General features: G+C 48.3%; 1 protein-coding gene across 7 annotated transcripts in view; it reads right to left on the minus strand.

Moving 5' to 3' along the window:
* nfkb2 (nuclear factor of kappa light polypeptide gene enhancer in B-cells 2 (p49/p100)) overlaps window positions 1-15,000 on the minus strand; it is a 53,144-nt gene that overhangs the window by 32,599 nt on the left and 5,545 nt on the right. For 4 of the 7 annotated variants that reach the window (XM_054750436.2, XM_015945992.3, XM_054750435.2 and 1 more), the window contains 6 exons: window positions 14,778-14,866; window positions 11,231-11,264; window positions 10,938-11,007; window positions 7,287-7,327; window positions 3,298-3,396; window positions 3,061-3,212 (listed from right to left, as the gene is read on the minus strand). In XM_054750436.2, the coding sequence (XP_054606411.2) occupies window positions 3,061-3,212; window positions 3,298-3,396; window positions 7,287-7,327; window positions 10,938-11,007; window positions 11,231-11,264; window positions 14,778-14,794 (413 nt within the window). In that variant the 5' untranslated portion in view covers window positions 14,795-14,866. Of the gene's footprint in view, window positions 1-3,060; window positions 3,213-3,297; window positions 3,397-7,286; window positions 7,328-10,937; window positions 11,008-11,230; window positions 11,265-12,033; window positions 12,147-14,777; window positions 14,992-15,000 lie in introns of those variants that run through there. The other 3 variants (XM_070542033.1, XM_054750439.2, XM_054750438.2) reach the window with 3 other exon arrangements.

A 15,000-nucleotide genomic window follows, 5' to 3' on the forward strand; every position in this document is an offset into this window, starting at 1 on the left:
CCCAAACTTCCTCAGGGGACACGTCACCGAAGCCCAGAAAGGCCCCTGCAGCCGCAGACACCTTGCGGGCCACATCGGACATGTTTGATGCCACATGCTTCACCCTCCACAATGCCTCCACTAGAAACGCCAGAAGCTGTCTCTTATCTCTCACTACCACCACCCCCTCATCCCCACCACCAGTCACCTGAGACCCAGCACAAGGCCCCAACGCTCCTCCACCCCGCCTCAGCGTAAGAAACCTTACGCTCTGCCTGAAACTTCTCCACCTCCACTGCTGTCCTATATGACACACAACCTCTATAAGTCGCCTGATGAGCCCCGCCACAATTACAACAGCGGAGCGGAAGATCACAAAGCTTGCCCTCATGGTCGCCCCCACACCTCCGATACCTCAACCCTTCCACACAGACTCCGGCCACATGACCAAAGCCCTGACATTTAAAGCACATCAAGGGAGGCGCCTCATAGGCCCTAACTGGGAAACTAAGATAGCCCAACTTGACACCAGCCAGGAGCTCCACCGCATCAAAACTAATTAACAACAGAGTGGACCCATGCCTATCAAAACCCAAACGCCTCACCGCCACTACCGCCTCACCACTCAGGGCGTCCATCACCTACACCTCAGTAACGTCATTAGAGACACCATAAACCACCCCCTTAACCAGTCCTCCTAGACCGCGATTTCGAGACTTCGACACTCACCCCCAGGAACTTCTCAAGCTCCAGGGCCCGGTGGACCTGGGTCTTCGTCCTACAGACCACCTCCAGCAACCCACCAAAACAACCATTGCGTCTGTCACATCACCAATCATCCCTCTCAGCTCCCTGAACACCGCCAACGGGTTATTGGTAGGAAAACGTGCATCCACCCGTCGCACTTATACAGACCACAAAGCCCTCCTGTGCAGTCCTCAGCTGCGGATCCACATCACTATCCGAAGCGCCATCACTGCACCCACGGTCCCGCTTTGCCACCCCCGTCACAACCGACTGAACAGCCTTACTTGCTCCCCTCCGCCCCATCCTCCACCACAACTGAGGCCGAAGCGAAGCCGGACCGCCATCTTACCGGGCCCGTACAGACCATCGGCCGATGACCCAAACTTCCCCCGAGCCTAAACTGAGCTGACAAGCCGTCAGGAAGCCTGTGTAGCAACCATCCCTGCTGTCATGACGTTTGTTTACGATTTTTTTTGGGAAAAGAAATCTCTGTGCATGTTATGATCCTGAGTGATCCTGCCTCTCTGCATTGCTGTGCCCCACCTACATGTAACTATGCTCACCTGTTACTTGTCTATTCAAGATTGTCTGTCTAATCATCTCCACCTGTGCTCTCCAGGATATAAGCTTGCTCCAGCCACTGCTCTGTGCCAGATTATCTGAAGCTCTTGCAGACCAAATCCAGCCTTGGCCAAGCCAAGCCCAGCCCAGCCCTTCTAAGTTTTTGACCCTGTTTCTGCTCCCAGGACTCCTGCCCTTGCTTGCTAATCCTCACAGACCTGGACCTCCTGGCTATGAACCCCAACCTGCTCTCTGACTCCTTTCTGCCTGCTGGACCTTGGTGCCTTCCTGATATCTGACGTTTCACGCATCTCATGGTGCGCTCGATGTAAACAAACTGGCTGCTGCTAACAGCTTATATGGATATGGAGCGATCACTGGCTGATTGTTAGCCATGGTTGGTGAACCGGGGACACGCTGGATATCAAGGAAACAATGCTGACTTTTCCACCAGCTAATCGTGGCTCATGGCTGGCGTGGTGGAGATGGACGTCACGAGCTGCTAGTTAGCCATGGCTAGAGCTGGGGAGACGCTGTGTATGCTGCACGTAAACTCCCACGGATTACCAGCAAAAGGAGACCCAAGACTAAAGGTAATGTTTGAGAAGAAGCCCTCTGTGTTGGAGCGTCTCTGTAATGCGTGGAGAACTACATCGCTGTTAGTAGTGTTGTGGAGTTAAACTACGCTGATTTAGCCACTGGCTAGCGGACGAGCGCTGGAGCGTGTTGGGAGAGACGGCAGGCTGCGGGAAGAGAGGAGACTTGAGTAAAAGTACTTTGGAACGGACACGTTGGGACCGGATCGGGAGTTCTGGTACTGACACGTTGGGACCGGGTTGGGAGTTCTGGTATGAGGAAAAGATGAGTGAACAGATTGAGGTGAGTTTGGGAGTCAGGGACACTAATCGGAGGCTGGCGTCCAGATAGTAGCAGGCGGGGTCTGAACATATGCAGCTTCCTTGTGTTGGACATGATGACGAACTGACAAATTGTATGTGTCCTTTGATTTAATTGTTTATTATTCAAACTAACTAGTACAGCAATGATGTAGCTATTCTTTTCTATTTCTTAGTTGAATTAGCAGACTCCATGCTTCCAGGGCGCACTGCTGCCCTCTGCTGGTTCTTTCAGGTTACAGTCATAGTCTAAACGGGTAACGTGGAGCTCGTATGTCCCTAAACAGCTACTGTATTTTAAGATGGTGGATGACCATGGAGCCTTGACCAGTTTACGTATATAAAATGCATAATTTCAAGTTGAGAGGAATATTTAGAATTTATGTTGGTGAGAAATATTAGTGAAAAAGGACAAGTTTGTGAACTGGTAACAGGATTTGACAGTTAACAAGTGAAAATATCACACACTGGAGCTTTAATTCTAACGAAAACACAGCAAAACACAATCAAACGTTGGGCTGCCCGTGGGCTTCTCTAACACTGGGCTTAGCTAGTTTTCTGAGGGAAAGTCTGTAATTACCTGGATAACTAGTCCTAACTGCTCTGTTTCATTAAACTAAAGAATTCTTTAGATCAGAAGTTCATCGATGATCATCAGAAATACATTTTGTTGCTGTTCGCTGGTGAATTGTTGGTTCTGGTAACCTGTTATCAGCCTTTCCTTTTGTTTTAAACTTGTTTTATGTTATTAAATGCCAGCAGAGCTCTCATCCTGCTGAACATTTAGCAAAATCAGAACATTCTGCTTTACTCTTTGGACCTTTTGAGACTTTCTAGAACACAAGATCAACTGGATCAGATGTGATTGGATACTGACGAGGCTGTGAGGTCATTGGGGCCGATGTCCAGCGTGCACATCCCATTTTCGTTGCAGTGGCGTCCTACCAAGCTGTGTGCATGGACCCGAGGTGGGTCAATGTGGGTCACCAGCTGCACCTCCACCCGAGCGTGACCCACATAGTTATTTATCTGAAACACAAACAGTTTCACATTAACAGGAAGTTGGTTCTGATATGAAGCTTGTCTATGGTGTCCATGTTGGGTAGGGACCCACCTTCACAGTTGGGTAGGTTCTCCGGTTCTTCTCACTGGAGGCCCCAGGAAGCCCACCGTGTGATGGACCTTCACACTCATACCGGAAACGAAATCCCCTCTGTAGGAGAACACAGCCACTGAGAAACATCTGTACATGTCTAGAGCTTACTGAGGCTGATGATGGATCTACACTGCTGATCCAGTCCAGCACCCATGACCCAGTCTAGAGCCCTTGATTCAACCTAGAAACCCTGATCTAGCCTAGACCACCCACATCCAGTGATCCAGTCTAAAAAACCCAAGATCCAATCAAGAGCCCTTGATACAGCCTAAGACCCTTGATCCAGTCTAAAACACCACTGATCCAGCCTAGAGCACCCCTGATCTAGCCAAGAATACACCGAGATCCAGTCTCAAACTCCTGATTGAGTCTAGAACACATTTGATCCAGTCTAGAGCTCTTGATTCAATTCAATTAAATTCAAGTTTATTTACATGGCGCCAAATCACGACCAGAGTCGTCTCAAGAGACTTCACATTGAAAACATTCCAATACAGTTCAGGGGTCTCATTTATAAAACATTGCGTAGAATCCATACTAAAACCATACTTAACCTCGGCAAAAAAATTTACTTACGCCAAGTAGGTCTGTGACCTATAAAACATGGAGTACGCACAGCGTCACGCAATCTCCGCTTTATAAATCACACTCTAACTAGAAAGGTTCTCAGCTGTTTCTGAATCACATCCCACCCTCAACACGCCCACTTTCTGCCATAAATGGTCAATGCAAAGTGCCTTGTGGATCTCATGCATATACATAAGCCGGCTCGTTGCAGCATTCCACCATTAACGTTGCGCACATTTTTTTCCACATTTTTTCCCACTACATTTTCTTTCCTAAATCCCAAAGTTTGCGTGTAAAGTTGCTTATGCAATTTTCTGACCCTGTTTTGTGCATAAGCAAGCTTTATAAATGAGGCCCCTGGCCTTTGCTTTCATTGCTACTAAGCTCTGGAATGCACTCCCTTTCTTAGTGCTTCTGGCTCCTTCACCTACACACTTTAAATCTAGCCTTAGGTCACACTTCTTCAGAAAGGCTTTTGGTCAGTCATTTTTCCGCAGTGGACATTGTCTCAGTTTCCATTTTTTATTTTACGGTTTTATTGACTTTTTGCTCTTTTTCAGTCATTTTCTTTTTTATGGTCTGTTTTAAATTCTGCTGCATTGTTGATTTTATATTTTATTTTTATTTCATTTTAAACAGTCTGTTTAATATTATTTAATAGCAAAAACTCTTTTTAGCATTAGATTTATTGTTTTGTGTCAGATTTTACATCACCGTCTCTTGTGTTAAGCACTTTAGTCAGCTGACATGCAGTTTTTAAATGTGCTCTACAAAAAAATATGGTATGGAAAGATATGGTATAATTATTGGATATTGAGAAATGACCCTAAACCACCCCTCATCCAATCTAAAATGCCCCTGATTCAGTCTACAACACCCCTGATCAAGATTAAAACCCTTTATCCAGTCCCTATGTCTCTGGTTCTTCCCAGCAGCCTGTAATCCTTTGAAGGTAGTTCTGGACAAGCAGTTATTTCTGTCTTTAGGTTTGCTTTTGGTTCACCAGTGCACCAGGTGTTCCGGTGCTGCCTGACCCAATTTACAGACTTTGGTGTCATTTGACTCTCAGCAGCAGGAAATTTCTGTTAAAACTGGATGCTAGTAAATGACTGTTGGGAAAACCCAGGGTAACAGGAAGTGACTGCTGCAGAAACATGTTGAGGAACCTGCTGAGGGGAACCATCACTGTGATCACGGATCTCCACTTTACTTTTACTCTGCGAAACAGGTTTGGGGTTTTTACACATCAGTGTTTTATGTAAAGTTATGATTTATGAAAGACACTGAAATACTACACATACTATTCCACTTTTTATATTTATATGTACATACAAGTATATTTTTATTACATTGAACAAAAATATAAACTCAACACTTGTTTTTGCTCCCATTTTTCATGAGCTGAACTCAAACATCTGAAACTTTTTCTACATGCATAAAAGACCCATGACTCTTAATTATTGTTCTGAAATTTGTCTGCATGAGTTAGTGAACACTTTTCCCTTACCAAGATAATCCATCCCACCTCACAGATGTGGCATATCAAGGGGCTGATTAAACAGCATGAATAACGTACAGGTGTGCCTTACACTGCCCACAATAAAAGGACACCCTGAAATGAGCAGTTTCATCAAACAGCACAATGCCACAGATGTTGCAGCCTTTGAGGGAAAGTGCGATTGGCATCCTGACTGCAGGAATGTCTACCAGAGTTGTTGCCCGTTAAATGAGTGTTAATTTCTCTACCATAAGCCGTCTCCAAAGGTGTGAGGAATGACCCCCCTGATCTGAATCGGAGCAGTGTTTGTTACTGGACTTCTGTGCACCCTGTTCTGTTCATGTACTGTGCTTCCATTGTTGAGGCGGCCGACTGGAGCTGCAGCCCCAGGGTCGTCGGTGCCTGTCGTGGTGGCAACCCCGAACCTGCTGGTGGACACCGGCGGTTAGAAATGCGGTCAAGCTGAAGAAAGAGTTCTATCAGGTCTTTTTGGCCCGTGGGACTCCAGAGGCAGCTGATGTATACAGCAGTCCATGCTGAATGCAGCTCGGGTGGTCACAGAGGCAAAAACCTGGGCATGGGAGGAGTTTGGTGATACCATGGAGCAAGACTTCCGTACGGATTTGAGGAGATTCTGGTCCACCATCCGGCGCCTCAGGAGGGGAAAGCAGTGCGCTACCAACACTATTTACAGTGGTGATGGTGTGCTGCTGACCTCTACTTGGGACGTTGTGGATCGGTGGATGGAATACTTCGAAGACCTCCTCAATCCCACTGGCATGTCTTTCAGTGAGGAAGCAGAGTCTGGGGGATTTGAGTTAGAGTTTCCAATTTCTGGTGCTGAGGTCACTGAGGTGGTCAAAAACTCCTCAGTGGCAAGGCTCCGGAGTGGATGAGATCCATCTGGAGTTCCTTAAGGCTCTGGATGTTGTTGGGCTGTGTTGGTTGACGGGTCAAGGATGAGGTCCTGCTCCAAGTGGAGGAGTTTAAGTATCTCGGGGACTTGTTCAAGAGAGGGGGAAAATTGGAGCATGAGATTGCTAGGCGGATTGGTGCTGCGCGTGCAGTGATGTGGGCGCTGTACCGATCTGTCGTGGTGAAGAGAGAGCTGAGCTGGAAGGCAAAGCTCGCGGTCTACGTTCCTACCCTCACCTATGGTCACGAGCTTTGGGTAGTGACCGAAAGAACGCAATCTCAGATACAAGTGGCAGAAATAAGTTTCCCCTGCAGGGTAACTGGGCTCTCCCTTAGAGATAGAGTGAGAACCTCGGTCATTTGGGAGGGGCTCAGCGTAGACCCGCTGCTCCTCCACATCGAGAGGAGCCAGTTGAGGTGGCTTAGGCATCTGATTAGGATGGCTACTGGACGCCTCCCTGGTGAGGTTTTCTGGGCACGTCCAACTGGGAGGAGACCCAAGGGAAGACCCAGGACAAGCTTAAGGGACTAGACTGCTGCCCCATGACCCGACTCTGGATAAGCGGTTGAAAATGGACACACACACACACACACACACACACACACACACAAATATGAAATTGCATCGCTGCAGTACTTTTATTTTAAAAATTACCAGGGAATTTTCGATGCAACCGTGTGTGATTTCCTGTCTATCCCTACATTAATTGTCCCTTAAGCGGCTCACAACACAAATAGAACCCGACCCTATCTTTAGCGGCGCAGGGTTAGACTAACAATATTGGACATCCCAGGTTCAAACATCCTAAAAAAAACATTTACCGATCATTTACTTACAACAATCCTAAAACACCTATCCCACTAGTGGTCGGAAAATATCTATTTCCTCAAACCAGCACGGAGCCTGCTTGTTATAATAATCAGTACTAATGACCAGCTTTCAGAGTAAGTAAAGGGTTGTTCTCACCTGTTTAGGCTCTTCGATGATCTGAACGTAGGGGCCATGAGCTGAAACACAAAACACAGGTAGAGTCAGCAACATCAGAACATCATCAACATCAGGACATCGGTCCTTTTTAAGGCACCGATCGAATTCCATAGTACCAACTGAGTACCGATTCACGTTATATGAAACTGAGCCTTGTTTCGGTACCCATGCCTCGCGCTGGCGCAAGAGCATGATGTCGTCAGTCACTGTGGGCAAGCTGTAAACAAAGCAGCATGGCAGAGAGGAAGTGTTCTGAAGTTTGGGTCCACTTCACTAACTGGGATGGGTAACTGGGCGATAATGAAACCAGCAGCTGTCACACTCTGTCCTGTCTCCACATTCTGTTCAGTCCTGTGTCCACGTCAATTGCTCCCACCTGCCTCTCGTCACCCAATCACCCAAGGTCCCAGCTCCTCCTGTATTTAAACCCTGTCAGTCCTTTTTGTCTTGTCGGATCATTGTTTCATTGTCTCGTGAGCTCGTCATTAAAACCCCTTTTTAGAGACCATTCTTGCCTGCCCGCCTTGTTTTTCCCCTGCACCTGGATCCTCAACTCCAGTCAACTCACCCGCGCTCGTGACAGAATGATCCAACCTCACGAAGGATCCAGCGGGGAAACTCTCCCCTGGGAGAACCTGCTCCGGTGACTCACCCTGAGCCACCTGATCCCTGCGAGGCATTGGGGGCCTCCCCTCCTCCGCCGCCTTGTTGCAGATGCCGACGACGAACCTCGGCGATCCCCTCCACCCTCCCGGAGCCAGATGGGAGGTTGGACTGGGCGACGCAGCTGGACTGCTCCTACTACGTGGGCACCAGACTGGCTGTGTGCTCCCCCGGAGTTGGCCCACGGCACTGGGAAGGAACCCAAGCTCCACTGACACCTCCAGCAACGGAGCGGCACCGCGGGCTCACCGCCATCCCGGCTTGGCGCACCAGTTTGGACCTCCAGCCTCTGTCTCCGGTCCAGTCAGCACCTCCTTCATCTGCAAGTAGAGGGACTGAGCCAGCAACCCATTGGACGGAGCTCACCGGCCTCCAAGCGGAGCTGGGCCGGCTCTGTCAACTCATCAGCCTCCAGGAGTTCCAGCTGGACACTCTCCACCCTGGTTCTTCAGGAGGTGGTTCCAGTCCAGACAACGTCACCGCCTGCAGCGGACCCACCTCCAGTCACGCCAGCTGCCCTGCCTCTGGTCCAGCCAGCAGCTCTCTCATCTCCAGGCCAAGGGGCCGAGCCGGAAGTCCATCAAACAGAGCTCGCCGGTCTCCGAGCTGAGCTGGTCCGGCTCCATCAGATCCTCAGCCTCCAGTTCCAGCTGGACACTCTATCCTCCCTGGTTTTCCAGGAGGCGTCACTAGTCCAGTCAGAGGCACCACCACCAGTCCAGTCAAAGGCACCGCCACCAGTCCAGTCAGCGGCACCGCCCCCGGCCCAGCCTGTCCAAGAGGCTCCACCCCCAGCCAAGTCTTTCCAAGAGGATCCACCCCCAACCCAGCCTGTCCAAGAGGCTCCGCCCCGGCCCAGCCTCCAGTCAAGCCAGCGACCGCTCCGGCGACTCCAGTCAAGTCAGCGCCCGCTCTGGCGCCTCCAGTCAAGTCAGCGCCAGCTCCGGTGCCCCCAGTCAAGTCAGCACCCGCTCTGGCGCCTCCAGTCAAGTCAGCGCCAGCTCCGGCGCTCCCAGTCAAGTCAGCGCCAGGTCCGCCGCCCCTAGTCAAGTCAGCGCCCGGTCCGGTGCCCCCAGTCAAGTCAGTGCCCGGTCTGGCACCTCCAGTCAAGTCAGCGCCAGCTCCGGCGCTCCCAGTCAAGTCAGCGCCAGGTCTGCCGCCCCTAGTCAAGTCTGCGCTAGGTCCAGTGCCCCCAGTCAAGTCAGCGCCTCCACCTGCAGCGCTTCCCACCAAGTGAGCGCCTCCAACTGCAGCGCCTCCCGCCAAGTCAGCACCCCCCCAAGACAGCGCCTCCACCTGCAGCGCCTCCCGCCAAGTCAGCGCCTCCGCCTTCAGTGCCTCCCGCCAAGTCAGCGCCTCCCGCCATGTCAGCGACATGCACCTCGTGTCCTGTGCCCCAGACACCGCCCCCCCAGACTCTGGCATTGTCTACTTTGCCTCAGACACCGGCTCCTAGACTCTGGGGTCCTCTCCTGTGCCCCAGACACCGCCCCCCTAAACTCCGTCTTGGCCTGTGTTGGCGTCCGGTGCCACCCTTTGGGGGGGGTACTGTCACACTCTGTCCTGTCTACCCATTCTGTTCAGTCCTGTGTCCATGTTAATTGCTCCCACCTGCCTCTCGTCACCCAATCACCCAAGGTCCCAGCTCCTCCTGTATTTAAACCCTGTCAGTCCTTTTTGTCTTGTCGGATCATTGTTTCATTGTCTCGTGTGCTCGTCATTAAAACTCCTTTTTAGAGATCATTCTTGGCTGCCTGCCTTGTTTTTCCCCTGCACCTGGATCCTCAACTCCAGTCAACTCACCCGCGCTCGTGACAGCAACAACGATCTAAGTGAGGCATCATCATCTTAATCTGCTCCGGTGTGTAAATAAAATGTTTAAGATAAAGTTAGCTTGATATGTTAGCTTCTGTTCAGCTAATGGTGTGTTCGCTTTCTCCTCGTGAAATCCAACGTTCGAGTAGGAAAAATAAACAGTTTGAAAAAGAATGGCTAAAGGAATGAAGATACACAGTAAATGTAGTCCACAGCAGAGATGTTTGGTTCAGTGTAATTAGCAGTTTATAATACTACAAGAACCCACCATCACACAGTTTATAAAACTACAAGGACCCATCATCACACAGTTTGTCCAGAGGGGAATGGAGAGAAAAAGGAGTACAAGAAGCTGGTTTAGTTTGTGAAACACCACAATGTTAAAATACAAACTGTTGTATGGCATCAAAGTAACCCTAACCCTAACACCAACTGATAGAACCATAAACAAACTAAGAAATTAATTAAGAAAGTGTTGAGCTTCATTTCTACTTCTCCGTCAGCTCCAGGAGGGAGAGACGCACGGACGGAGACGTTTTATCCTCAGACTTCTCCGTCTCCTGGAGAGTGTTGCAAAGCAGTTCCCCTCCAGGACACCAGAGGGCGTGGCGCTGTTCTGTGGTATCCTGTCATGTATACAGTCCAGGCTAGTGTGTTTATATTGTGTTTTTCTGTATTTCAGAGACTTTCCTCCTACACCTCTTCATGTGCTTGCCACGTTTCCCGTCATTTCTGTCCATGAATAAAACGCTTTCTGCTCATCTTTTCACTCCTCCAGTCACGGATGAATAAAACGTACATATTTTTTGAGTTTTTCCACGAGGCGTTCCTCAAGCTGCTCCGTGTCTCCCCTACATATCCTCCGCTCTTTTTATGTTTTTAGGGCTCTGGCGTTTTGCGAACAAATGGGCCTAACACAGATCCCTGAGGTACGCCTCAGATCAGCTGAGCAGAATCTATTCAAAGACAGAAATCAAACCAAACATGAATCTATGAGGATGCAGACGTTTTTGTTTAAAACCTTCTCCTAACTCTGCTGGCTTTAGAAAACTCAACAGTACAACTCCAGACAAATGCCCTTATTTCATCTGGAACAACTCCATGTGACTGCGTGTGATGATATCCCTGTGACATCGCTATCAGAGTGCTCACCTGTCTCAGGTATGTAGGGCTCTGTCTTTATGTCCACAGGAGGAATGCAGTCATACACCATGAAGTTCAGCTGTAGTTGAAGAGGAAAAGAAGCAAGATCAGTAATTATCTTCCTCCATCTTTAACTGGATCAGAACAGCCTGGTACCGCACACACAGTTTATCCCATTAAACCTGAATGATGAAGGAAAAACTTGGAGATCAGAGTCCTCCAACATTAAAATGTTTCTGCAGAACAACTGATTACATCCTGCAGAATTAGACTGTCAATGTGTGAAAATGAGAAGAACTCACATCATTCTCGTAGTTGAACGTAGCTTCAGTCATCCTGCAGCACAAACCAAAAACACCAGGTGTCAGATGATTCCATCAGGAACACACACACACACACACGCATGCACACACACACACACACACACACACACACACACAAACACACACACACACACGCACACACACACACACACTTTCCAACACAAGTTTCTTTAAAGCTCCTAAAACTCCAACAAAAAAAAAAAAGAAATCTGCATTAGTTTCACTTTCTCTGAGCGGGCGAGAGACACCACTCTCTCCCTCTCTGAGCTGCCGCCCCCCCCCCCCCCCCCCCCCAGGCCTGTTCTCAGTCACTTCCTGGAAGCAGCTGAGCTGAGGAAATCCCCCAGAATCCCAGAGCTTTGCTGAGAGAGGCGGAGCTATTGATGATGTCATTGACTACTGCGATGACAACAAGGTGGCCTGAACTCATGACTGAAATAAAATAAAAAAAATTATAAACAAAATTTTAAAATGACAATAAAAAAGGAGAAAATAGAAATTCAGAAACGGCCGCCTCTAAAGAACGGGCCTAAACATAACAGAGACGTCACCAATCCTGTCGAGTCATCAATAAGCAAAGATGCTGAGATGATCTTCGGGCTTCAGCAACAACGTTACTAAGGAGCAGCTCCACCACCTCACACATAAAACAGAGTTCTCCTTCCCCAGAGCTCCACAGCTGCTGTAGAACCTGCTGTGGCCTGGCTCCACCACCTGCAGACCCCATGCTTTAAATCAAGCAGGTGCAGCAGACAACAAACAACACACATTTCAGTAAAAACCTTCAAAATCAAAGCTCTTTCTCCTCGATGCTGTGTACTTCCTGTGACGGTGCTGGTTCTGATTGTGTAGATGGACCCGGTAGAACTGGGGTGAGTTCACCTCCTGCAGCCGTCAGACCTGGACTGACCCGATCCTGTGCTCAAAACTTCACTTCCTCTGCACTCAGTCTTCTGTCTTTCTGGTGGTTTCTGACTTCCTGAGTTTCTGACTCAGACCCAACCCGAAGCCCTGCTCCCCCACGGCGACGGGACAGCCCCCTTTGACACAATGGACCAATCACAGACAGAGAAGTAGTGAGCGGCAGAAGAGAAAAGTCAGCAGGAATCCACAGAGGTGATTTTACCTCGTTTCTGTTCACCAGACACCAGGACGCCCCCACACCTGCCACTGATGACAAGCTACACACCACCAGCCACTGCCTCGTGTGCAGGAGAAGAAGTGGATCGACATATGAGGTGCTAGAGGCAAAGGTCTGGATCAGGACTGGAGGAAGCAGATCCTGGATCCAAGCATCTGAAGTGATCGTCCTCCATAGAGCAGCTGAGGTGAAGAGTTCAGAGTAGAGTTGCCCCTCCTGACCAAGAGGGGTCAGCTGAAGTGGTTCTGATCAGGGTGCCTCTTGATGGAGGTTCTGTTTTACTCCCAGGAGAACATGATCAGAAAGCCTCTAGAATGAGATCCTAGGGTCGACCCAGGCTTCTCTGGAGGAATTATTCATTCTTCCTGGTCTGAGACTAAACAGACCCCCCCCCCCCCCCCCCCCCCCCCCAGAGCAGCTAAAGGGCGTCTGAGCTAGGTTTGCTGCCTTTCTTGGTCTGCCACTTGGAGCCTTAACTACCTGTTGAACCAGACCGCTGAGATCTCTGGGACAGCATTCTGGACCCTTCCCCTAAACCAGGGGTCGGCAACCTTTTCCCACCAAAGAGTCATTATTACCCATTTCCCACAGTAAACACTGGGAGCCACGGCGTTGTGGGCGGAGCCTACCCTCAGACAGCAGAGAGCTGCTTTAACCGATCACAACAGGTGACATCAACCAATACCAGTCGCTCCTGTACATCAAAGTTATCTTTCAACAGAAGATAATTAATAACAACACGCTCTATAGGTTATAATCCTCCCTCTGGGATTAATAAAGTATCTTTGAACTGAATCGAACTGAACATTGTAGAACAAACAGAGTCTGAGGTAGAGTCGTGTTGTTGTCAGCCAATCAGAGGAGAGATGTCCATATATCAGGAAGTAAGACTCCAAAAGTATTTTATTACCCTCGGCTCTGGCTAACTACTACTTCCTCCAACAGGAGCGCTAGAGTTTTTAGCCACAGAGACAACTGCAGATGTGTTGAAAAGTCGAGCGAACCTGGTCTTTACTTTTGTTACCTATCTCAGGCGCCTTCTCCATCTTCTAACAAATTCAGGACCAGCTGTTTTCTCTGCTCTCCCAGGATTTGTGTTGGGTCCTGCTGGATCCCAATCCCATTGCACGGCTCTAGTGTTTACTCCCTGATGCTGTTTACGTGTCTGGTTTCATTTAGTCCACACTTCATGTCCTTTACTCCTCCTCCATGATGTTTACCCTAGAATAATCAATACTCATTATTTACTCATTTATGTTGTTTTCTTCTCATTTACTCCAAGATACGGTGTAGGGCTGGGCGGCATGGACCAAAACTTATATCTCAATATTTTTCCCCATGTAAAATATTTACAAGTTACACTTCAAGCTGTCTTGAGAAATTATAAACATAAATCAGTAGATTAAATGCATAAAAATGTATTAATTCTTGCCAAACTTTAACCTTAGTGCCTATTCTCTGGTACAGCTGTCTGTTAACACACACACACACACACACACACACACACACACACACAGTTGAGAGCTAGAAGTGTATCAAATGTCCCAAAGGCACTTTTTAATTATATATTTATAATTAAGGTAAAATCATTTAAATTTCATCTAGAGGTGGGCCCTATCGTATATTTCTTGTCCAGAGAAAATAAATCTATCATGTTAAGCTAAATGTATGATGATGTAATTGCATCTACTGAAGATCCCATGGGTCATGCACCGTGGAGTTATCAGGGCAAACATGGCTGGAGTCTAGCAGTGTTGGCTCATATCAGCGATTATACTGTAATGACTCAGAGTCTCTGGTTGCTCTTTTAGCAGTATTATTTTCGGGCTACTGTCGCCGTAACCCACGCCTTACAAACTCTTAACTTTTTCAACAGAATCGCTCGTAACGGAGTATTTACTAGTAAAGCAAACCAGAGAGGAAAATAATGGAACTGGAACAACATTTCTCACACGTTGACCTCTCCTTCAAAATAAAACGTTAACCCTATAGTTTACTATTCAAACCCTTACAATACGTTTGAGGTAATTTGACCACTCCAGCTATCCGTAGATGTTTCCCATTACACAGGGGAGGGAGGGTTTTGGCTCCGCACTCGCAGGACGGATAAACAGAACTCCGTTGGCGTTTAACGTTATATTGATATTTTAAAAAATGTTGATATATTGCCCAGCCCTAGTACGGTGTCCTCCTCATTATGTACCCATAGGCCTTTTTACCTCACACAATTTTCCTGTTGTCAGCATCTTGAGGCATTATGCCCCCCCCCCCCTTCCCCCACATACCTACAGGAAGCCCAGGTGACTTCCTGTCTTGGGTTTTAATTTTTCTGACCTAACCTTTAGCGCTGCAGCAAAACCAACAGCACTGAGCTTGCTCACATACCTCAGAGCTCCAGCCATGACTCAGCAGAAACTTTTGATGAGGAAGGATGTGATGAAGGTAGAATTTAGGGACAATCCTGAACTTCCAGCCTGACACACAGAAAAAAGAAACAATGAACTGATGTTTAATATTGAGCTCATTCATTGTTAGCTTTGACCAAATGTTTATGATAGTGTATATTGTCTATATAAACATGTAGACATGTATAATCATTATTGCTAAA

Source organism: Nothobranchius furzeri, chromosome 12 (genome assembly GCF_043380555.1).
Source record: "Nothobranchius furzeri strain GRZ-AD chromosome 12, NfurGRZ-RIMD1, whole genome shotgun sequence".
NCBI lineage: Eukaryota > Metazoa > Chordata > Actinopteri > Cyprinodontiformes > Nothobranchiidae > Nothobranchius > Nothobranchius furzeri.